The following is a 25,323-nucleotide window of genomic DNA, read 5'->3' on the forward strand; positions in this document are numbered from 1 at the left end:
GTCTCTGGACCAACCTCGAATGATTTCATTGCTCATATAATGACTACTGTCACTGCTTCCGGTGCATGACTGGTGGTGTAATTGCAAAAGAATTTGATCATGCCAAAAAATTTTAAGAAAAGTAATGTCAATGTGAATTCAAGCTTAGAAATATAAAAAAGGAATCAAGTGCTTTTCCTTTTTCCTTTTTTTTTTCAACAGCATCATGTATTAATACCATTCAATTTTCTCGAGTCACTTGGCAAGAACTCGACTTATGAGCCATCATTAGCTTATTATTTTATTCTTGTCTCCCTCTTCCTTCTTCCTTTTTTCCCCTTTTGTTTTCTTTTGAATTAAAGAATGACAAGAACTTGTTGGGACACTTTAAACTATTTTCCATTTTATCAAGAAGCAGTAGAGACTTGTGAGGGCACTACAGAAAATCCCATGGACAATATGAGAGCAAAACAAAGAGGGATGATGGGAATGAATGTGGAATGTATGGAGATATATAAATGAACAATATTTTGTAAGTTCCACGTTCAACCGATGAAAAAGAATCCGGTAATGGACAATGTAACAATTTCCGATGGGAGAAAGAAATGTAAAAGTAAAGGAAAAATACAATGACAAGTAAAAACAAACAAAAAAATTGAAGAGAACTTGATATTGAGCACTCTGTTATCTTTTTCCTTCTGTTTAACTGACAAACCGGATTCTTGTTCGCCGGAAATCTCATCATCCTTCTAGAAATTTGCTTCACTCCAACTCCTCTTGCCCATCTAAAGGGGATTGGATCAGCTCCAAAATGTTCACGACCTCTTCCATGTCAGGCCGATTAGAAGGCACTTGAGATGCACATATTAGCCCAAGCTTTATCACAGGAATTGCTTCATCTGCTGGAAAATTGCCCCGAAGCCTTGCATCAACACAATCTTCCACTCTCCCATCCTCCAGTGCTCCTCGAACCATATCACAGAGAACCACTACGTCGTCCTCCATGTATTCCACTGGTCTCTTCCCTGTTACCACCTCCAAAACCAAGACCCCGAATCCATACACATCACACTTCTCAGTTATCTTCACCGTTCGACATGCAAACTCAGGAGCCATGTAGCCAAGTGCACTCTGAATTTTGCTGCTTAAGATGCAGCGGTCTAACATTGGTAACAGCCTTGCCAGACCAAAGTCTCCAACCTTGGGCTCACCAGAACTATCTATTAGAACATTGGTTGATTTCAGATTGTAGTGAATTATGTTCGTGTGATGTAGATAGGCCAAACCTTTTGCCATTCCCAGGATTATGTTGAACCTCTGTCGCCAAGAGAGGCAATTTCTGCTGGATCCATCATGGAGATGCTTGTATAAACTTCCACTGGAGATGAATTCATAAATGAGAAGCTGCAAGGATGGAGTCCAGTAATATCCTTCAAGAGCTACAAGATTGTGGTGTCTTATCTTCCCTAGTGTTTTCATTTCCTTTTCAAAATCTTCTTGGGACTTGATTAAACCTGAAACAGTTAGCTTCTTGATGGCAACAGAACGACCATCTTGCAAGATTGTTCGATACACAACTCCAAATCCACCACGACCAAGTTCACAGTCCTTATTTAGCAGCGCATTAGCTCCAGCAGCAAATTCAGCATCGCCAGAAAACATTACAAGCTTCCCATAGTTTGGATCCTTAGTGGGAGAACAACTGTAATCCTCCCCACCGGAAAATGAGAGTGCAGCAGCAGCACGTGACATAGAAGACCTCACACGGATATTGAGGACAGTAACAGCTATTACACCAATGGCAATAAAAGCAGCTGCCCCAATGGCAATGAGGGCAGAGATGCTGAGTACAATCTTGCGACGGTGATTAGGGGAGGAGTTGCCAGTGTAGGGGTTGGAAGAGTTGGGGTTGAGGACAATGGGCTTGTTCTGAACAGCAGGACATGAGCGGTTAACAACAGATCCGCACAGGGATGGATTCCCGGAGACAGATGAGGGGGAAATGGTGTTAAAGAAGCCCCCAACTGGTAGTTCACCATGTAGGTGATTGTGGGAGATATTAAAGGACAGGAGGTGGGAAAGATTTATAAGTTCTTTGGGTAATATTCCAGAGAGGTCATTAAAAGACAAGTCTACATACTTAAGATTGCTAAGGTTTGCAATGGCAGCAGGGACTGGACCAGTGAGGTTGTTCTGAGACAGGATCCTGAACAATTTGAAAAGAGAAAAAGAAAAGAAAAAAAATTAAAATCGGAAACAAATCTTGTACTAAAGAAAGTGAAATTGTATTTGAACTGAAAATCATGAAAGGACCATATTTGTATTCCACATTTCAAGATCAGGTGATCTGGCCCATCTTTCTTCACCTATATGCTCTAAAAGGATGCCAACCACAAGCAAAAGATCAACTTGCACAAAAAATATTACTTGTTTCAGGGTGAAAATGCCAACATAAAATTAGTCAAATTCGTCTGCCTCACATCTTTGTTCAAACCAATATCAAGGCTGTAATTTTAAGATTGTAAGCTTATTGTTGATGTCTTGTACAATAATTTTACGTAAATTATCTAGGCCTCTGGAATAATGCTCAAGGTATCATTGAGTTAATCATATTGTAAGAGTTAAAAGGTCAATCCAGTGGGTGCCCAGACTATTGAAGGACTAAGATGAAGTACAAATGTAAGTATGTAAAAACTTTAAAAAGTTAAAAGCATTCAACTAACAATGTGAATCAAACAGAATCAAAGCAGAAATCAGGCAGCAAGAGAGAGCTTACAAAGATGTCAGAGATGAGCAGTTCTTGATTTGAGAAGGAATTCTACCAGACAGGAAATTCTTCTCCAGCTTCAGTTCCTTGAGTGAAACAGCTCCTCCAATTTGAGGAGGAATAGTTCCATTTAGCCAATTGTCACTGAAATCAAGAACTTGTATGGCTTTCAATTTTCCGATACTTGCAGGAATAGAACCAAACAAATAATTCATGGACATGTTCAAGAGCATCAAGCTACTAAGATCCCCAATGTTAGATGGGATTACACCAGATAATGCATTTGAAGAAAGATCCAAGACCTGAAGACCTTGATAGGAATCCTTCATCGACGCAGAAGAAGGATATTGCATACTTTCACCAAGTCTATTTCCAGAAAGGGACACAGTTTGTAAGCCCATCTTAAAAATCCATGTAGGAATATTACCTGTCAACTTATTTTGGCTAACATCTATAGCCAAAAGATTACCACAATTCATCATTGACTCCGGCAATCCTCCAGTAAACTGATTCATGGATATGTTTAATTCCTTCAGAAATACAAGGTTTCCTATTGAAGATGGAATCCTAACAGAAAATTGATTCAAAGAAAGATCCAAACTTTCAAGATTTGCCAACTTGCCAATCCAATCGGGAACTTCCCCTGTGAATGAATTCCCTTTTAAACTAAGAGAAGAGCATGAATTCAGCCTTTGCAATGAATCTGGAAGGCTCCCAGATAAAGAATTCACACCAAAATCAAGCACTTTCAACATTGAACAGCCTCCAATGTCTTCCGGAAGCTGCCCAGAGAACTTATTCTTACCTAACTTTATAGCTCTCAAATCATACAAATTGGAAATTCCTTTAACAATCTCTCCCTCCAATAAATTATTAGACAAATCAAGAGACTGAAGACTCCTCAAAAACCAAATTCCATAAGGCAACTGTCCCGAAAGCCGGTTAGAAGAAAAGTTAACAGACTCTAAGGATGAACAAAAGCTTAAAGACTCAGGAATTGGGCCAGTGAGATTGTTATTAGCAAAAGAAACCTCTCTTAAACTCCCACATTGTCTAAAAAACTCATCTGGGATCAACCCAGATAAATTGTTTTCACTAAAATCAACAACTTGTAAAGTCCCAAAGCTAGCAAGATCAGCATTTATAGTCCCAGTAAAGTTATTATTAGACAAAGAAAGAACTTGAAGAAACTGTAATCGTAAAAGGCCACGACCAATATGCCCCGAAAGAGAGAAGCCATCAAGAGTGAGCCCAACGACCCGCTTAGTTTTCGGGTCACATTTAACTCCGACCCAGTTGCAAGGATTATCATCATCTTCACTCCATGATGTTAGCTTCTCTTTTGGGTCCTCAAGCCCGGCCTTGAACACGATTAGCCCCAAAACATCGTCGTTGAATGTGGGGTCTAAAGAACGTACAAAAACTGGAGCTAAAACAAGTAAAAAGATTAACTTGAGCTTAAGTAGCATCCTTAACTCAATTTCAAAGGAGCAAAAGCTTGTATAAGTTTGCAAAACGCACTATAATGTCAACAAAAACTGAGGCTTGCCAAAGCAAAACAGAGTACATGCGATAGTGATTTAGCCATTAGAGAGAAAATAACAAAAGCAAGAATGAAACCGGCCAGCAAAACCACTCAGTTTTGGTTGGTTTTAGTCACCTTTGTGAAACAGTTGGTTTCATTTCCTCAACAGAATGAAAGCTTTTTTAAAAAACTAAAGACAGAGAAACAGAGGAAAAGACAAAGAAGAAGCTTGGTATTGTCAGAAAGGGGTGCCGGACTCAAGATGGTTTCTGGAGATATTCGCGGCGAAAGGAACGGGAGAGAAGGTCAAGCGAATGGAGCCCTAGAAAGAGGAGACATTAATGAGTGAAAGAGAGCAAGAAAAATGAAAGCTTTGGTTGGTTTGAAACTTTGAATAGTGACATGGAAAAAACAGAGAGAGAGAGAGAGAGAGTAAAGCAGAAAGCATTAAAAGCTTCTGAACGGCGAAAACAGAGAGCCATTGTCAGTCTTTTTATTTTACCATTTCTTCTCTTTTTGGCTTTTGAAATGTGAGGTAACATCAAGGAGGCCCCTAAAAGTTCTAAAAATATTACAATTAAGGATATAATTTTTCACTATTTTCATAATGGTCTCCCCTATTGGATTCTATTACAACGTAACAAAATTAAAATGCGACTGGACAAGCGCACGACTGAGTTGTTTATATAATCAAGCCCATAATTTTTTGTCATTCTCAACAAAGTATTTTTCTAATATATATATATAAGTAGATTAAGAGTTAACAATCAGATTTTAAATTAAAATAAATTGTTAAAAAGTTGTAGATTTAATCTCAAGCAAAAAGAGCATTATAACATAATTTTTAAATTATTTTTGAAGTTCAAGAAATCATGAAGACAATGAATCAAGTTACAAAGAAACACATATTAAGAAATTGTAATGGTACTAGGAGCGACACTATATGTTGGCTGAGCTCATTCAAAATCTGCAGTTTTTTTTAATTATAGAAATGCAATTAATACTCATTTTATGAACTCGCCACTGTTATATTTTCAAGTTTGTCACAATGGTATTTTACAAGTTTATCATTCCATTCAATTTTAAAATTTGGCCATATAAATTTAATCTAAAATTCAGTAACTCATTATACCTACCAAAGGTGATTTGTTTCTCACCTTTAGTTTTTCTTCTTTTTAATTTAATAATTTGCTCTCGTCCCATTTTAAACTAAAACAATTTAAATCTTAACATCCAAAACCCAATAATTATATTACTATAAAAATAAAAATTGTAACCAAAGTCAAACAATGATTATAATAGATTGAAAATAAGCTAGCCGCACATGTTAGAAAATAAAACACATTTTATTTATTTATTATTTTTACATAAGTACAACATAAAGAAATTAAAAGAAGAAATTGTAACTAATTCCTAGTCTATTGAATTCCTAGCAGACTTTCTATAAAATAATGGACCATATCAATTAAAAATAATTTAACACACTCTAATAAAATTCTCGTTTCGCGCTTGAATGACATTGCCCATTCATTAAACTTATTAGATATTATGGTTTGAAACTTACCCAGCACATCTTATGTACTTATTCACAAAGTTGAATTGATGAAAGTCATGCATTCCTCATAAAAATAAATTTAAAATTACAGAAAATTAAATTAATTCAAAGTTACTTTAGTTGATATTTGACTACAAGTGCTGCCAAATAAAAATTAAAAAAAAAATCTGCCAAATAATTTTTTTTTAAATCTATGATCTAAATACTATAGCTAATGCTAAGTTACATGCATGTAACTTAGGGGGATGCCAAATACTATACCACTTAAACTAGTTAATTTAGAAACTTAATTATTTTAAAATTTTCAAGAGTATACATTAGTTAAATTTGTTAATTTTGAGGAATTTTAGAAATTAATGCAAAACTATACACACACACACACATATATTATGTGTGTGTGTGTGATTCTTCTCAAATATAGGGGGCTACACGTTATTTTCCAAATTTGATGTCTAAAAACTCGTTCGAGTCAAACGAGAATCCGATGTGTGATTTACAGATGGCACTTCTCATTCCTTCACCATGTCCAATCCGACCTGACTCATCATTACACCGCAAATCAAAATTTTGCACCCATTCAAAAATTACCAGACAGTAACCCGGCATGCTTCTCTTTTGCTTTACCTTTTGTATTCTGTATAATTCCTTATAATAATAATAATAATAACACAAACACACACCATAAAAAAAAAAAAAAAAAAAAAGTCTCAATACCCTCTGTCTCTCTTTTCTGAGCCGTGCCCATAATTCCATTAATTCGACTCATTTAGACATGCCACTTTATTATTATTAGGTTCTTCCAATTCTTCATTTTTATTTATTTAGCAACAGTCAGAACACAGAGACTTACTTGAAATTACTTAAAACAAACTCTACCAAGTACCAACTTAACTTTGGCTGTTTGTGTTCTGTTTTTCTTTCTTTTACTTGATTTGACTTTCAGATACTCTGTTATTGTTTTAATGCTGTAATTATAATAATTATATTTTAGGATCAAGGAATGAAAGCTTCTACTTCACTTTTCCATTTCCACACTTGGCTCTCCCTCCTCCCATGTTAAAATTAATTAATTAATTAATTAATTAATTAATTAATTAATTAATGATGCATATGTATATAAAAATGTGACATTAATGCACATCTTGGGAGTTGATGTAGACTACTGCATCCCAGTGGCGTAAATGGCGCGGAATCTATAAATCTAACAACATAGATCAAATCAAAAAACAAACATAATCGTTTGCCTTTTTCATTTAATTTTTTTTTTTATAATTAAGAAATACTCAAAAGGAAGCTTGGTTTGGTAATGTTCTATTGGGCTGGCTCACCGAAGATAGGTGGGCTTTGCTTGCAATCTCCTCTAATCATAGAAATGGCACTTGGCAAGGCTTAAATGACAAGGGAAGAAAAGAAAAGCTGTCCGGTTTTATGGAGCCTAAACTCATTATTAATCCTTCATAATCATGTCCATACCGGCTGCTTTTCGGCAAGGAGTAAGAATTACGTACTGAACCAAATCTCTAATTTGTCTAGATTTCAAAGTATTGTTCCTGTAGTCATAAATCATAATCCATTTGGTCAAGTTCAAATTTGGTAAAGTGTCATGTACCACGGTCACGGACGTAACCAATGGTTTTGATGATGTATAATGTGATTTACCAATAAGGATGGCAAATTGACAAATTTTCAAACATGTAATGAATATTTCATTACATTTTCTTATTATTTATCCATATTTGAACTAATTATTTAGGTGCCATAATTATCGTGCCATAATTATCGTGCACCTACATCAACATGTTTGAACTAATTATTTAGCTATTCTATGTAGTTAATAACTATTTAAAAGCACCCAATAATTATTTTATAGCTATAAAATCCAGTTTTCTTAAGGCTACAATAGTGTTATGTCATTTATAAATTAAAATTAAAATAAATGGCCTCTTCCAGTCATAATCATCTCGTATGCTAAAAACACTATGTTAGAGGGGGCAAGAGGTTCCTTCCCTGAGGTAAGGGCCGAGGGCCTTGCTCTAAGCTTTTTTTTTTTTTAAAAAAAAAAAAGAAGTCCTTGTCATTAGAGGAGCAATGCAGATAGTTACCTAAAGTATTATGGTGCGTTGATTTCATGGAATGGGAATGAGAATGGGAATAGGAATGAAATTTCAATGTTTACTTGACAAAAATAAATGAGAATGAAAATGTGCTAGAATGTCATTGATGTGTTTACTTGGCAAAATAAATGAGAATGAGAAATTGGAATGATAATCAATTTACCAAAATACCCATAGTACTAAATAATATAAGTTTCATTAACTAGATACATGTATAAATATTATTATAAAAATAATATTAATTAAAAAATTAAATTAATAATAATAAATGATAATAATGATAATATTAATAAAAATAATAATAACAATAATTAATATAATAAAGTTAATAAAATTTAATTATAATGACATTTAAAATAGTAAAATAAATAAATTTTGATGATGATAATAATAATAATGAAATTAATATTATTAAATTGAAGATTAAAATTGAAGAGAATCAAAATTGAAACAAAAATTCAATAATATTCTCCAAAATAACAACATCCTAATACAAATTTCAACTTAAAATCCCCATATAGCACCTACAGATATACATTCCAGATAACATCATCCAAAACAAGATATATCTTCAAAATAACATCATCCAAAATATCATGTTAAAAGTTGAAACATATTTTATCGCATGAAACTATATATCACCACTTAGCAATAAAAGCACATATCCTTTTCTCCATCGAACTGGGCATATTAAAAAACAAACGCAATAGTTCAGGCTTTGTTGCCAACATGTTAGTAGCTTTCATTTTCTGCACTTCATCCAAGCCATCAATTTTAAGCATCTCATCAAACACCTTAGTTAGTAAATTTGCTACCTCCTTATCTTGTGTAGAAAGAACATTAATCAAACCATCTAATTTGGGTATCATCCCAGCCACTGACTCAGCCATTACCTTAACACTTGAGTACATACCACTAGTATTACTATATTTGTTTTTATCTTTTCTTGGACTTATTTGCTGAACTATTATGAGCATTTTCAGCTTGAGAGTGTGCACTCTTGTTTGCTAAAGATATATCATCACCAAAATAATTTATTGAAACCTCATTAGTTGAGTCATTTCCTAAATTTACATTCAAATTGTCCTCTTGACGTACCTCTTCTTTATCATCATCGGCATTCCCCGCATTAGTTCCAGTAGCACGATCACAACCATAAATCTCACTCAAAGTGTAATAATATGGAAATGGTTTGTTAAACAAACCACTTGCGACTGGTCTCTTCTGTAATAGAAACAAAATATTAATCCAACATGATAATAATTGTCACACATAATTCAAAAAATCGAAAACAGATAATAATTCTAATATAGTCTTAAATAGAACAAATATTAATACCTTGACATAATCTTCAAAAACAAATTTGTCGCAAATAAGCTTCATTGCTTCATTGTCCCAACCAAAGCCACTGAGACATAGCATATCGTGCTAAACACTCCATTTAGTTTTCAAAGTCTTTACTCGAGATCTTATGTGGGGATTTCCTTTCAAACCGCAACCTGGCAACTTTTCCTCTAAAATAGCTTTCAATTTTTGCAAATAGCCATTTTTTAATCCACAATCTGTATTCCACAAAGGACTTTGACTTAATTCCAATAATGAATCAACCAAGGTCGCATCTTCAACTTCGGTCCAGAAATACTTGTTTAGCCCTCTATCTCTTGGAGAAAAACTCATTCTATATCATTAACAAACAATTTCATGTACAAATTTAAATAATTTTAACACAACCAAATATAAACCAATCAAATTAAAAGGGATTACGTCAAAGTCATGAAATACAATAAAAAAGAAAGGCATTACATCTCAGTCGCTATAATGTCAAACAACAATATAAAAAAAAAAACCACAATGTCAAATAACAAGACAAAACAAACAATAATACAAATAAATCACTTCATGCTTTTCTACTGGCATTCCATGTGTTCCACATCTCTTGTGCCAAATTTTCTCTGCAAGTAGTCCATTCATCAAGCTGTTCATCATCAAAGTACATTTTCATATTATCATAAGTCATTTCCCTTCTTATGAAATTATGTAACATACAATAAACATATATTATGTGTCGTGTTTTAATATCATAGAATGAAAGACTCTTTAAAACAACCAATCTCTTTTTTAATAACCCAAAACATCTTTCGATGACATTGCGAGCACTCAAATGCCTCATATTGAAGAACTCTGCAGGCGTAGTAGGTTGGTGTCCGTCATGATAATCACTCAAATGGAAAAGTTGACCTCTAAATGGTGCAAGAAAACTATTTCCATTTGTGTAGCCAGTATCAACTAAGTAATAATGACCTATTAAGACAAATAAACTACATAATATAAAAATTTAATCAAAAAATTATGCATCAGGAAACGTTGTTTTGAAATATGTAGTTACCACGTGGAACCTTTAAAATCATTTCTTCTCGTCAATGTATCTCTTAATACACGCATATCATGAGTTGAATATTCACATCCGGGTAAGACATAAATAAATTGCATATCTTGGGAACAAACACCCAAAACATTAGTTACAATTTCATTTTTCCTAGTTTTATATTTCAGTTTATCGACTCCGAAACATGAACTTTAATATAAGTACCATCCAATGCTCCCAAACAATTCTACAAAATAAAATTAAAATTTTTTAACAACCTTGACATTGTGTTTCAATTATTTAAACGCACCTTAAACCATTTCCATTTTGGGTCCATTGAATCCTCCATCACTGGTTCGAGTGTTTTCCAAAAATTCTTTTGACATCTAATCATTGCTTTCAGACACTTATGAAAACATTGACTAACTGTTCGTCCCGATTTTGTAAAATTAAAACCAATTACCCATTTCTATTACCAATCAAACCCCCTCTCCTCATGAAGCATGTTGCATAATTTTGTAAATGTTTGCCTATCCATCCTTAATTGTGACAAACATTTCACATTGTTATCAAAAATCAAATCATACAAAAAGCTCATTCTAGTCCAAAGTCTATTGATCGATATAGGTCTTCTCACTCTCTGTTCATTAATTAAAGTAAGGTGGGCACACATTGCAATACACATAGCCAATATCATTTGTGACATCATAACCACAATTTGTATGACTACCAAGACTCTCTTCTTTCTTGCCAACTGACGAGTTATTCTTATATCTCAACATAACATAAAAAACTAATTACTATATAAAGCTTGAAACCAAGAATAGTTCTCATAAAAACAAAAATAAATATATAGTTCAAAATAAAAAGCTTTGGAAAGCAAAATACATAATATCTGCAGTAAAATAACATTTCCAAAATCATAAAACAAAAAGCAAATTCTAAGGTAATAACGATAATATCAATTAAATATGTCAGAAAATTCATGAAAATTTACAGAGCTATTGTGAACAGGTGTGGCATTACTCATAAAAATCAACACAAGTGATGAGCATTTTCGATAACTGACTTTTAACCAAAACCAGAAAACTATCCAACAACAACTAAAATAAAGATCCACAACTTTGAAAATTCACAAAATATTCATTAGGACTCAAAAAATTCATTTCTCTTTTTTAATGACAGAAGACATTCCCAGTAAAGATGTACATAAAATTCAGAATTTATAGAGTTTAGCCTCCCTCTTACATAAGTAAAGCGAACCAAAAACAAGTAAAAAGACCTCAAGCAAACTTGTTCCAAAATCAAAAGAATTCTTAGTAGCATTATCCCTCATCAAGCAATGATGTACATTGACTTAAACAATTAATCCATAAGCTTTGCGATGCTATCAAGGCATTGCAACTCACATCCACTTAAACTTATCTTCTTTTGCCTTCCTAATAGTAATATTTGTTACTATATTTTAAAATTGGAGCAATGAATAGCCTCAAAATAATTTATTTCTCATTACCCACTTCAACTTTTACAATTTACTATTTCAATCCTCACTAATAAGTCATGCCCACTAATATTTATTAATACCCAGATGAAATTGAATAAAACCCATATCATACCAAAAAAAATAATAAAGAAAAGTATTATAAAAATGAAAAGCCATAACGCAAATGAGAGAGAGAGAGAGAGAGAGAGAGAGAGAGAGAGAGAGAGAGAGAGAGAGAGAGAGAGTACCAGAGAAGCTAAAGAGCGAAGCTTTGCAGAGAAAGTTGACCAGCGAAGGACTGTCAAAACAACGATTAGTGGTGTTGCATGCGAAATTAAACTAAATTAAATAGCACACTCTCAATCTACTTTGATGCAATCGTAAAAGGGACAGAACACTAAGAGAGCAACAATGAAACTGAATAATAATAATTTTTTTTGGATAAAAAATTATCACACAAACGAAACTGAGAAGCAAAACAACATGAAACACAGAGAACTTGAAGCATAAAGAGAGTCGAAACAAAAATTAAGTAAAATAAAACAAACCTTTCAATTGGCTGAGACGGAAGTACGTCAAGAGCAAATCGACAACGTGGAGGCAACGAGGATAGGTGGCACTGGAGATACGAGCAGAACGACGACAAACGGCTAATTCATGACGGCTTGTTTTGTGAAGTTTGTTGATGGTCTGGTTTCAAGGGCCTTGCGATTTGATAATAGAACTCATGTAAGTGGCTTCATTCAAGCATGTGATTTGAATGAAGATAATTCGGAAAATATGAAAAAATTATAAGGATGCAAAAGTCAATTTAGGAAATAGGAAACTTCATTCCCAACCTCCCATGAAAATGAGATTTTCATTCCTTATTCCCAAATTGTGTGGAACCCACACATTTTATTCTCATTCCCAAATTACATTTTTCCAAGTAAACTTGGTTTCATTTTCATTTCCTAAAGTCTTAAGTAAACACACCATTAATGTTTAATGCATATGTTTGCTCTCAATTGTTTGTTCTTTCTATTTATTTAATTAGTGGAGAAAATGTCCGTTTCATCCTTCAAATACTGTATTGATTTGAAAAAAGAAATAGATTACAAAATTTTGACAAAAATATTAAAATATCAAGATAGTTATCAATCAACTTATTTTTTGTCGAGACATTTTAATCTTATATTTTTTTATCAAAATTTTATAATCTAATCTCTTTTGTTAAAATAGTAATTTTAAAAAAAATATCCGTAGAGTGAGAGAAATTAAATAATAATAATAATAATTTTTTTCTCGTTTATTAAAAGAAATCTAACAAATATTACATGAGGACCAGCAATTACTTCTTGTACCATATCGAAACACCAATGCCAAAGCTACACTGGACCCCACAACTTATAACTTTTGTTGTTTACGTGTCGCCAAAGCATTGCATTACAAGGTTCACACTTCGAACGTCTCAACGCATTTCGCCGACGTTAGCTCTATCTGTAATGTAGCGGGGTCCTCTATTCCAATAAAATTTAGTCTTGAGTAAATTTTTTTTTAGTGGAGTGGAGTGTTCATTAAAAAATTTTAATTATTTAATTATCAATATAATTTTTATTAACGGATAAATTTTTTTAAATTATATTATCAAATAAATAAAATAAAAATATAACATAAATAGCAGATATTTTAAGTAATTCAATTTTTAAAAAAAATTCTCTAAATTCTCTAACCTCTATTTTTGTTAACAGAAATAAAATACCTTATTTAGTCTACAAAAATTCCATCCAAAATAAAATCTAATAATAACAAGTTTTTTTTTTTTTAAAAAAAAAAGATTAAATGAGCACGCTTGACACAGTTAGATAAACTATATCAAACACAAACAGTGACTTAGCTAGTCCAAAAGTTAAGCTTAGTCATAAAAATGCCAACTTTTTAAAACCCTAAACGTAAGCTAGCTCTTATTCCCTCTCGATTGCTTCGCCAGTAGTCTGAATTTGTAATCCCATTTTCTTTTGTTCTCTCTAGACGAAGGAAGCGATATGAGTGTCTCAATTGAATTATTGTCAACCAAGAACCCTAACCCGAACCCCAGACTTAGCTTTGGTTCTGAGGCGTTGTATGGCTCACCTTGTATGCGGGTCCCGTCTCGCGGTCAACGAGTCTCGATTGCTCCACGTGTCAGAGTTGCCGCGAAAGGGATTGGAGTCGGATTTCAGTTGCCAGAACGACGGAGGTCGTCGTTTTATCGATCCACTGTCGTTTTCTCAGCTTCCCACGAGGAATCGGTAAGCTTTCTATTTTCTGTTATTTTCTTCTTAGCACTTGTTAGTACCTTAGCGTGGGGAATTTGGCGCTGCTAAATTGATAATTCAATAAAAATATCTCCTTTTATTTATTGCGTGCGATTAACGTGATTGATAATTGCTGATTTCTGTGAAGAGAATAGTACACATGAATGTTAATTTTTTAACATAATGAAGCTGCATTTTTAACCAGTCTACCTTTTTTTGGGAAAACTTGGCAATTGAATTGGGTTTGTTTTTTTGTTTTTGGTTCGTCCCATTTGATGAGGCATTTAGGAAAGCAAAAAGTTCCATGTAGGAACAGTTTGTTATGACCTCCTACAGAACTGTTGTCTCGCCGCTAATTGAGAAGAGTTTGTTACTCATTGCAAAATTTACTACTATTATTCTATGGAGCCTCAGTTTTTTCGTGTTCACGCCTTTCTTAGGGGAGTTCCCAGGATTTATCTTGCTGCTATGCAATAATAGTGTCCTGCTTCCTTAATTTTCATGTAGAAGTCTTCAGAGGAGAGCAGTGAAATCAAGGCATCTGCTAAAGAATCAGAAGAAGCATGGAAACAGACTCTTGCTGCTTTCAGAGAACAAGCAATAAAGATGCAGAGTGTGTCACAAGAAGCATATGAGATATACTCTAAGAGAGCTACTGCCATCTTGAAAGAAACTGCAGAGCAGTTGAAAATTGAAGCAGAGAAGGCAAGGAAGGATCTGACTGTTGTAGCAAAGGAACTCAGTGAAGATGGTAAAAAATATCTGACAGAGGCTACAGAGAATAACCCTGAAGTGAAGGAGATTGTGGAAACTTTTACATTACCAACTGATGATGTGAAAGAATTTTCTACACTCCGTGACTTTTACCTTGGAATACCATATGGTACTTTTAGTATATGACAGCGTTTAACTGGATGATTTACAATGCATTTCCGCCCATTGACCTTTCTTGTACATGTTATGATAGTTCTTATTTGTTGCAGGCTTGCTTCTTACTCTTGGTGGCTTCATTTCTTTCATGGTAACGGGCAGCATACCTGCCATCAGGTTCGGTGTTATTCTGGGGGGTACACTTTTGGCTTTAAGCATAGCAAGTTTGCGGTCACATAAGAAAGGGAAAACATCTCCTGTAGCCTTGAAAGGACAAGCAGGTCAGCGCTTGGTTTATTTTACAATTGAGATAACAAAAAAATATTAATAAAACAGCTAGTAAATCACTGTATTTTGGACTCATTGCACTGTTGTTAGTTCATTCTCTGTGGCAAAAGATGGAATTCATTTTTTCTTTGGAACTCTTAAATCCACTATGACGTGCTGAGTCATGCTAAGTTTTATTAACCTCTCAATAAAGAGCGCACTTCTTTAAGAATGAGTAGCTTTTTATCATTGTATTCCTCTTGGGGTAGGCTGTCTACACTATTGTCATAATGACTTACTCTTTAATTTATCTTTACATAATGTATAGTGATTGCACTGTGGGATCAGGTTTACCATTTGTTTTGAAGTTGGAGCAAGAAATTGAAATGGAAACTTTCATTTGTTATAATGGTATTATCTGACTCATTTATTTTTATTTTAATGGGATTATATCATATTGATATGCAGCAATAGCAACTATAATATTCTTAAGGGAGATACGCTGCTTGTTTCAGGTAAAGATTTTTCTCAGAAGTTTCATTTTGTTTATAAATGCTTAATGCACCTATTAAATACCTGACTATTAATTTGTTTCTTTATTTTGACACATTTCAGAGCTTAATGTTTCCAAATCTTTTGATAGCCATTGTCAGGTTTGGAAGCTTTTTAATCTTACCCTTTTATGTTGTTACACTTCTATAGCATACCTTGAAAGATAACATCAGTCTTGGACTATCAATTTGACTTTAGTTTATACTAACTTTTATTCGGTTTGTTTGACTTTGCTTCCTTGTGTAGTGGTGCAATGGTAGCATTCTATTTCTATAGAATCACAGTTGAGAATAAGTGGAGAAAAGGGTCAGATATGGAATATGGCACTGAAAATTGATCCCTTTGGTCAAGGTTAGTTTGTTTGGCTCTTCAGAATTATTAATTTTGAGGTACTCTCTTACAGACAAATGTCAATCAGTCTGTTTCTTTTTAATAACAGCCTCTTATTCTCGTTATTTTAATGAACTATGTGATAATGACTAATAAGAGATTCAGATTCCATATCTTTGTTGCAGAAATAAAAGGAATATGCTCTTAAGTTCCATATGGAATTTCTAGAGTACTTCATATCTTGTGACAAAGTGGATTTTCAAAAGATATCTGAAGCAAAAACATGATGACTACACGTTGTAGTTTTACTTTGCACTGTTGTAAAATTCCAGCTTGACGACAGGAATAAGGAACTAGTGAGCTTGTTCTGGATTCTGGTTTGATTTGATCAGGGATTACAAGGATTCAAGAGTTTTCAGTAGTAGTAATTTTTTTCCCGCCTTTTTGCAGACAGTTTATGCTTGTGATTGTAAGAATTCCCGTAATCAATATCAATATGGCCTGTTACTGTGAATTGTATGTAAAGGACCACCCTTTAATGAAGTGGGGCATGCGCACAGAGCTGGATGAAGCGCTATCCACAAATGACCCCCAGCAGTAAACAATGAACCGATATGAAAGAAGAGAAAAGCGTCATAAAGCGGACTGAAGAAAGAGCAAGTTGTTTCAGCTGGCCTTTTAAAAGTTCATCAAAATTATTTTAAAAAATATGTTTTTTATAAGTACTTTTAACTTCTTGACTTATATCCGAAATGTCTCTTTCAACAATAAATTTTTGACGAAACCACGGAGACTGTTTAAAAAGTAAATTTTAAAAAATCAACACAAATTTTTAGTAAGTTCTTATTATTTTTGTCAAAATAAATTTTTTTTTTAATTTTTTTTTCAAAACTCATTTCCCTCATATAATAATAAAGATTAAGGGTTATCTTTTGTTGATGCTTTAGATATAAATTATGCTTTTGTTAACTAAGTAAAAATTTTTTAGTTTGAAAGATAAACAAAGGTAAAAATAATTTCTGCACTATTTTTATTTTATCATGAACCACTTTAAAATTTTGACATATTTTTTGTACCACCTTTATTTTTAAGTATATATCAATAAAGTACTTTGACCCTAAAAATGAACAATTTTACCCCTAAATAAATTTAAAAAATTATTTTATTTTACGAAATTTTAAAAAATAAAAAAAATTACAATTACAAAAATATCTGTAAATTTAATATAATAAATAAATCTCCTATCTAATATGTTAATTTTTATAATTATAATTTTATTTAAAAATTATCATATTAATTTTTTGTTATTTCATTTAATTTGTACAGAGAAGTTTCTCAATAGTAATTATGGAAAGTTTACAATAATTACAAATAGTTTTTCTCTTCATATTAATTTTCGTAAACTTTCCTATACTTAATTTAATTACAAAAAATTATAATTACAAGATGTTAATTTTTATAGCTATATTTTCATTTAGAAATTACCATCTTAAATTTTTAGATTTATTTTATTAAATTTAGGATATTCTCATAATTAAATTTTTTATTTTATAAAATAAAATAATTTTTTAATTTATTTAAGAATAAAGTAAGTATTTTTAGTATTAAAATTATTAATTAATATAAGTTTAAAAATAAAAGTGATGCAAATAATATATCAAACTTTTGTGATGGTTAAATATACATATGATAATATGATATAATAACAATAGTGCAAAGATAATTTCAAATAAATAAATAAGACACAAGAAATTAAAATTACTTGCTGATAACTCTCCAAATGATGTCTAAAAGATTTTGCTCAGCGTGCACGGATAAAGAAACTTTTATTACCTTTGCTTATTCATCTGCAGACCCTAAATAACAATAATAATAAAAACTGCAAACCATTGCCAATTGACGACAGAGGAAAGTTACAAAATGAAGAGTTGAATGACCTCCCAGGCAGCATTACATAATGAGCCATCGAACTGAAACTTGGGTAATCATTAAAACTGTTTCCATTCAATGAAAAATTGACTGTGCTGCTGGGCATTTATGTGCGTCGGTTATAATTTAAATAATTTACAAATAAACTAACTCCACTCACAGTAAATTGTAACGCTAACCGAGCATATAAGCCAGGTAATAAATTAAACATTACACCACATAGTATCAGTAAGATGTGGATAGAGCATTATGTTCTTCTGACATTGTCCCCTTCTTTCTGGGCCGACGGGCCCTGCTCTTAAACATCACCGTGGGAAGCATGCTGAACCTCTGCTTGACTATCCAATGGCATGTACTGTGCCATGATGGCCCGTATCTCTGAATCCATATATCTCTGTTGAAAATAAGACACAGTAAATGATGAGACTCCTATGGAAACTTGAAAGTATAATTAACAAACTCATTCCAACATCCAAAAAATAGGACACTCAGAAAACGGTAATAATGTTAGCTGTCCTTCATGTTGCAGTGATTCACAAACATTAATATGATCAGTGATCTAGCTAAAATCAACTCCCAGCCTAAACAAATTGTTATTAGTAGCCTGAATTAAGTTTCTCTTAAATCGACCATCTTTAGCAATACTTCAACTACATCACCCATCAGTGCGCTAGCATTACAATCTTTCTACTTTCACTACTACAGTACGGCCCTAATCATATTGATTGGGACTTGAATGAGGATGGGCTGACAACTTCAATTTCGATTTGAAAAATGGAACCTGAACTAAATAAAAGAAAGATGTTGGACATTAGTTAAACAATCAGGTCATACCCGGATTCTGTACTTGTAAAATGCATATCCTGCAACGCCAGTAGCTGCTAAGCCAAGAATGACCATCCATACAAAGCCCCAGCTAGCCTCCGATCTAACATCTTTGCCTGCATTTTTCAAATAAAACAATAATCAATGGCAAGGAAATAAAGGTGGATGGGCAGTAACGGAGTAGCAGTTACATAGAAGCATCATAAACAACAGGTGTTTCAAGAAAATGTTCACAATGTGGAGAATGAGAAATATATTTTGTCTAGATACTTGGCACCAGGATGTTCTAACCATAGTTTGGTATAGAGAGAGAGAGAGAGAGAGTTGAGTGCATTAAAATGGGTTCACAGGAAGTCCTAAAGGTTATTTCAGGATTAAAAAGAGAGATCTTCTGTTTGCCAACATTAGGCGTTATTTGTTGAACAGGTAAATTGAGTACCCAGGGAACTCACTTATGCAGGTGTCATGCTCTTGCATGTACAACAATCCACTGCCACAGCTGCACTCGTAACTGCCCCATGTATCTTTGCATTTGCACTCTGGGCATTGACATGCCAGCTTCTCTTCGCACTCATCCACATCTGAAACCCCCCCCAAAAAAAAAAAAAAAAAAAATTAAGGCGAATGAAAAGATAGCTTAAACCAGCATGTTGTAATCTCCCTTTTATCCACAAAAGGCGACGTGCTTCTGGCCGCCAAAAAAAAGGTTCAATCATATTTGTACAGAGAGCCCACAGTGGTTGGAATCAGTAAACAGCAGAAATTCTCAAAAGGCAACAAAAACTAGTGATTTTTTCTCCAACAGGGCCACTTAACTGTCCAAGAGCTTGGAGAGTTGAAGAATGGGGGAAAAAAATTATTCCATAAGTTTGCTGTCCCCCTTGAAACGCACACAAATCCGCAAAGAGAAGACTTATTTAAAACCAGAATGTTGAAATCATTTTCTAGATCTTAATCCAAGAATATTTGTGGAAGTGAACAAAGCAAAAGTACTTTTAAAAGATGGCGGAGGGAGATAAAAAGAGAGAGAGATGAGAAACAAGGAGAAGAAGAAGAAGAGAAAATGGTAAACAATGTCTCAAATTTTACTATTACATGAAGTGAAACGCCAAAGTAAATTATGATGTAAATGGAAAAGCAAACTGCCAGTACCTTCACAGTTGTTGACTCCATCACCCCTAAATCCAGGTGGACACTTGCAACCATGCAAGCTATTCTCCTGAAGAATCCATTATAAACCCCACAAAAAAAAAAAAATTAGAAAGAACTATTTTTTAACAATTCTTTTGTGGTAGAGCGAGACAAAGATCAACAGTTAAATGTTACTTACAACACAAGCAGAAAAAGATTTGCCATCTTGGATTTTCTTCCAACACCCTCCATTATTAATTGAACAGCGTGAAGCTCCTGAAGCTATTCAACCAAACAGATACAAGTCATGATTGAAATAGAAAGTTTTTTAGCGTGCGGGAAAACCTAAAAATAGAAGCAGGATGCTGAAAACCATGCTTCAAGTAAAGATACATAGATGTAAGCAGCACCCAAAGATTGATATTGGAAATGTATGCATGGTAACTAACTAACTTCCAAACAAAGACAAAATAAGACCCAAAAGCACAATGACGAAAAATGCCCACAGTTCCCAAGTCCCATAATCCTACAGATTTTGCTGTTCTGGAAACTAGCATGTGCTTAGGGCTTGATTATAGAAACTAAAAATAAATGCCAGTGACTCTTACTCCATGCAGAATCATTACCTTCACAATGAGTATAACCATCACCAACAAACTTCACACCTCGTACTATAGGACATTCGCACACTCTTCCTCGGAAAGTATCCTATAACAAAATAAACGGGTATAAATTTGGGGAAAAAATGACAAAATGGAGTAAGCATTCAAGATTTAACAGATGATTTTCCCACAGAAGGTTGAGTACAAAAATACCTTGCATGCTGTTATGTTAGCGGCTTTGTCCTGCCAGCACCCACCATTGTTTTCTAAGCATTCATTAGTTTCAATATCTGCCGAGAACAATCACATCAAAACAATGAATACTGCCTCAATAACAATCTCCAACCAGTAAAACAGTGGTGATCATACAACAAATTGAATGACTAAAAAATAATAGCATTAACCTTCACTTAAGCATATGGCTGGCTCTGTAGTCTCCTGAAAACCTGCACAAATAGCCTTGAGAACTGCTCCCTTGTCCAACTTACCTGAAATCAGAAAAATGGAATTTAAATATTTGCAACATGCAGTCGGATAGCTTAAAGATATATTCAACCCAGCTCTTAGTTCACACCTCTATACTGTCTATTGTTAATAACAAGTGTTGGCAGTATAGTAACATCTCCACGGGAGCCTTTTCCAATCTAACCACACATGAAGAAGAGTTGAATAGGATAGACAAATATTAAATATATTAAATCTATAGAAAGAAAAAGGATATATATAGGTCTTTTATGAGCTAACCTGTGCATCTTGTTCGGTTTTAAGAACTTGATTGTCCACATCTGCCTCAGGATCTCCAACACATTCATCTACCTTCTTGAGGTCAACACCTAAAAAAACGCATCACAAAAGAAGCAAATTTTAAAACATTCCACAGTAGGCTTACAACCTCCAGAACTCAATTAGCTAGACATAAATCATCTCTCTCACAGAAAATGAAGTAGCTAAGATTTCTTGGGCCCCAACATAACAAGAGATGAAATTCAGAGGCATTTAAGCAAAATAAATTATGCCATTTCATATATGCTGACAAGGTGATGCACAAGGGAAGAAAGAAAAACAAAAAAACATCTGCACTAAAATGATGGCAACACTTCACGGTCACTACATTCTGTGAAATGCAAGTATCTGAAGCATCCTATTACTAAAAGTGTGAATGCAAAAGGTCATTGGAAATGAATTGAAATTTGGAGTCTCCAAGAATATGACAGAAAGACAATAAGCCTATGCTTATGACTTGTGGTGCAATTTACCAAGGTATAGCAAACAAATGAGAAAATGTAACAGTACATAAGAGTTGAGCTAAAGAAAATAATGCAGAATCCACAATTTCTACTAGGAAGATAGAAATAAAACATACTGTCACACATAACAATCTAGAACATCCACAAAATATGAAGGCTTTGACCTACCAAGAGATTTGATAACTTGCTCTGCACACTCCTTGGTGTACTTCTTCTCTTTCATTGGGCAACGGATTGCAAAGTCAGTCACATAGTCCCACCAAAGCCATGGCTTTCTGCTTTCATTGGCCACTTTAAAGAAGCAAGCTTGACGTAAATTTTGAACCACAACATCCTTTCCATCATACCCTCGGCTAAAGTCCTGCTCAGGATCTGGCGCACAGTACCTACCATGGTTGATGCACTGGGACTTGCATTGTTTGCTAAGAATAAATGCTTCCGGACAATACCAAGTTATATAGTGTGGGGTGAACTGAGTGTAACCCCTCTGCTCAAGTATCTGGGCAGCTCCTTTGAAGTTCTTAACAAAATCAATCTGGCTCTCACACTTTGGCCCGCACTCATCGTTGCTATTTGTCCAGAATTCATACTCCACACGCTCATCAGGATGCGGAAGAGCCTCTGTCCAATCTAGATTCATGTTAACCATTTCCCCACCACTTAGAGACTTCTTGATACTGTCACCCAAAGATTTGCTTATAAGGGCTGAGGGAATGGTGATGTTTTGTAGATATTCAGCGTCTGCATTCTCTTCTTCAGGGGTGTCCATGGTAATCAAAGGTTCAGTCTTATCATCTGCCACAAGAATAGCAGCAGCTCCACCTTTTTGCGCATTCCAGGCCTTCAAGGTGAAGTAACAATCTGCAAGTGGGAGTGGTCCAGGTACATTACCAGCTTGTCTATAATAAATAAAATTGGAACAAAGAAATCAACTGAAATACTAAGCCAGTCTCTACATGATATAGTTACAAAAATTTCAAAAGCATGATTTGGAATACCATAGTTTGACTCAGGCAAGACATCAACAAAGTAAATTTTCATGAAATGTTTATATTAACAAATTTCTACTACTGGAATTCCCAAAGCACGGACCTCAGACCAACCCGAATACCAAACCTGACTTCCCCCTGCTAGACTAGTAAAAACGTCTACTTTCTTAACTCGGTGAATTTTCATAGGAAAGAAAAAGCGCCAACAAACATGCATAAAGTATTTAACTAGCCACGATCTTTCAAAAAATTAATCAAACAAACAAAACCATACACTTGAAGCAAATGAAAGTATACAAGGAAAGAAAGTATATAACAACATTCCTTAATTACATCAAGCCATCCAATTTAACAATTTAACAATTTAACCAACCATAGTTACATATGAACAAACAATTAAATGAATTTAACAAACAAGCTCTTAACTTCATTCAAAACAAAAATCATAGAACGAACAAAATCATCAAATTTAAAAATCTCACCTCCTCGATCAACAAGGAGAAAAGTGGGTAATCCTCCAGGCCTTGACTTGAAGGAAAGATCAACTTCATCAAAACCCTTACAAGCCTTTTGATTGGCTTTTGGATAAACCACGGTACCAATTAAAGTTCCTCCATATTGAGGAACCCCAAAATTCCCAATTGCACATTCATAAACTCCTTTGATTTTCTCTGGGGATGTCACTTTCAAGCTATTTTTCTCCACAACAAATCTTCCAAAACTTAAACCACATAGTAAAAACAAAATACCCACCAAAAACCCTAGCTTTTCCCTCATCTTTGCAGCTGATTTTCAATCTTTCTCCTCAACGAACTGATCGAAAGAGAACTACCCAGATCACCAAACCTTATTTATTGACTTTAGAAACCCAGATTTTTTTAAAAAAAAAATGAAACTGATGAAAAAACAATTGGAAGCTAAGAAATTATCAATCAACAAACCGACAAATTCAATAAAATTATTTTAAAAAATCAATTTATAAGCATAAAAGAGGACCCTTTTTTCCGTCTCTGTTAAGTAATCTCTAGCTGAAATCTTATAGAAGCTTACAAAAGGATTTGTTTGAACGTAAATAAGGGGTCATTTCCATTAGTAAAATCAGACTTGGACTCAAATACGTGTCAATTACTCTCACCAAAATCTAATCTTTTCCTCATTGTAGAAAAAATAAAAAAATAAACCTTTTACTGCAAGGGTGGTCCTTTTTTTTTTTTCTTTTTTAAATGTTAATACGTAGAATTTAGAAATAAAAAAGAAAGATCCCTCCGTAACTAAAAAGTAGACGCCCCCGTCGCGGACTTGAAAGCTTGAGATGAGATTGATTAATTGATTGATTGAATTACAGGTGGTCGGATAATTGCCGTTGATTCAATTAATCAATGCTCTTATTTTTATATTTTTTTCTTCTCGCGACATTTTGTTTTTATTGTCGTTTTCATATCATGTCGTGCTCGGACGTGGGACCCACTGAGTTAATAGATCGTAATCCTTGCATGTTATCCACGTGTTGTCTTTATTTACCGTACTCCCACACGTCACCCTTTGCAGTCGTCGTTTGCCGAAAATCGCTCGAGCTCCATTTTTTCAAAAGAAAATAAGATAATAATATCACTTGCATTGCAACCAACAAAGTTGAATTGATTATTAAAAAATTACAAACCTACGAATTTAAATTAGTTTAAAAAATTAACCACCGGGCCCGTAGCCCCCATTGGCACACCGATGCGCCTAACAACTTTAAAAAAATTTTGATCGATCTCTAATTATAAATATCATCAGAACTCGAATTATAATATAAAAGTTTATAAAAAAAAAATTACTTTAAAGAATTGCATCGCCATCAATATGAATAAGATTTGATGGGCAATATAATATCCCGGATTTTATATAATTTTGCAAATTATTATATAAAAACAAACAGGCAGGAGCATGTAAAACGTGAGTGGAATCACATGTGGCTGAAAGAGACAATACTGGGACACGTAAAACGTTCAGCTTTGTGCAATATTTGGGTTTTATGATATTGTTATCCTTTTTAGCTTTACTGATTTAAAATTAAAATCTACGCCCAAATTTACCCCCACCCCCCACACACATACAAAGCTTACTAAAATCAGAGTTCCATAGGTTATGTGTTGCAAAAGAAAATACTCTACTTCCCCGTAAATAACATAATCACTATGCTAGATAAAATAAATCTAACTGCAAACACTTGAACCTTAAAGAGGCTTCTGAATTGTACAATAAACTTATAGCAGAGCTAACGAGTAATAATAATATTGATCGAAGCTTGATTGTCGTTTCAATTTCTTCTCACTCGGTTCTATTTTAAATGAGAAGTACCAGCACTTTGATCAGAACTTTGCAAAACAACTTTTTGCATTGCCAAGTTGTCTTGTGAGAACGTATAAGCAGAGGATCGTTGCCCTGAAATTCTCCTAGACGGCACCGCATTTTTGCCCTCCAGAAAGATTATATGAAGCATCAACGGCCTGAAGGTGTATCAGGAGGAAGTCG

At 33.9% G+C, this 25,323-nt stretch overlaps 3 protein-coding genes across 4 annotated transcripts; 1 reads left to right on the forward strand and 2 right to left on the reverse strand.

Annotated features, from left to right (window-relative positions):
* Positions 1–462: 462 nt before the first annotated feature.
* Positions 463–4,669, reverse strand: LOC18038270 (leucine-rich repeat receptor-like protein kinase PXC2). The gene is made up of 2 exons (XM_024182683.1): positions 2,756–4,669; positions 463–2,185 (listed from the first exon to the last, which is right to left on the reverse strand). The coding sequence occupies exons 1-2, from the start codon at positions 4,213–4,215 to the stop codon at positions 742–744; spliced, it is 2,904 nt and encodes a 967-aa protein (XP_024038451.1). The 5' UTR covers positions 4,216–4,669; the 3' UTR covers positions 463–741.
* An 8,977-nt stretch (positions 4,670–13,646) lies between these two features.
* On the forward strand, positions 13,647–16,597 carry LOC18039214 (protein FATTY ACID EXPORT 3, chloroplastic). Of its 2 annotated transcripts, none has more exons than XM_006429527.2 (7): positions 13,647–14,058; positions 14,572–14,947; positions 15,048–15,215; positions 15,670–15,716; positions 15,817–15,854; positions 16,000–16,104; positions 16,249–16,597. In XM_006429527.2, exons 1-6 carry the CDS (start codon positions 13,813–13,815, stop codon positions 16,088–16,090), a joined length of 966 nt encoding a protein of 321 aa, XP_006429590.1. In that variant the 5' UTR covers positions 13,647–13,812; the 3' UTR covers positions 16,091–16,104; positions 16,249–16,597. The 2 variants fall into 2 exon arrangements, with proteins under 2 accessions (XP_006429590.1, XP_006429588.1); XM_006429525.2 differs by having other exon boundaries at positions 16,269–16,597.
* Positions 16,598–17,892: 1,295 nt separating this feature from the next.
* Positions 17,893–24,152, reverse strand: LOC18039215 (vacuolar-sorting receptor 1). The gene is made up of 12 exons (XM_006429528.2): positions 23,289–24,152; positions 21,986–22,678; positions 21,315–21,403; positions 21,145–21,214; positions 20,975–21,058; positions 20,784–20,860; positions 20,595–20,676; positions 20,168–20,250; positions 19,990–20,056; positions 19,290–19,418; positions 18,847–18,953; positions 17,893–18,406 (listed from the first exon to the last, which is right to left on the reverse strand). The coding sequence occupies exons 1-12, from the start codon at positions 23,581–23,583 to the stop codon at positions 18,311–18,313; spliced, it is 1,872 nt and encodes a 623-aa protein (XP_006429591.1). The 5' UTR covers positions 23,584–24,152; the 3' UTR covers positions 17,893–18,310.
* Positions 24,153–25,323: the final 1,171 nt, after the last annotated feature.

Source organism: Citrus clementina, unplaced genomic scaffold (genome assembly GCF_000493195.1).
Source record: "Citrus clementina cultivar Clemenules unplaced genomic scaffold, Citrus_clementina_v1.0 scaffold_6, whole genome shotgun sequence".
In the NCBI taxonomy this organism is placed as follows: domain Eukaryota; kingdom Viridiplantae; phylum Streptophyta; class Magnoliopsida; order Sapindales; family Rutaceae; genus Citrus; species Citrus x clementina.

Bases quoted from the DNA above. Each gene is read 5' to 3' on its own strand.
- LOC18038270 (XM_024182683.1), bottom strand. From the start codon at position 4,215: ATGCTACTTAAGCTCAAGTTAATCTTTTTACTTGTTTTAGCTCCAGTT. The intron at 2,186-2,755 runs GTAAGCTCTCTC...CAAATTGTTCAG, and splicing joins TGCTCATCTCTGACATCTTT to GATCCTGTCTCAGAACAACC.
- LOC18039214 (XM_006429527.2), top strand. From the start codon at position 13,813: ATGAGTGTCTCAATTGAATTATTGTCAACCAAGAACCCTAACCCGAAC. The intron at 14,059-14,571 runs GTAAGCTTTCTA...ATTTTCATGTAG, and splicing joins CAGCTTCCCACGAGGAATCG to AAGTCTTCAGAGGAGAGCAG. The intron at 15,216-15,669 runs GTCAGCGCTTGG...ATTGATATGCAG, and splicing joins AGCCTTGAAAGGACAAGCAG to CAATAGCAACTATAATATTC.
- LOC18039215 (XM_006429528.2), bottom strand. From the start codon at position 23,583: ATGAGGGAAAAGCTAGGGTTTTTGGTGGGTATTTTGTTTTTACTATGT. The intron at 21,215-21,314 runs GTTAGCTCATAA...ATGTGTGGTTAG, and splicing joins AAACCGAACAAGATGCACAG to ATTGGAAAAGGCTCCCGTGG. The intron at 20,251-20,594 runs GTAATGATTCTG...TTGGTTGAATAG, and splicing joins TGGTTATACTCATTGTGAAG to CTTCAGGAGCTTCACGCTGT.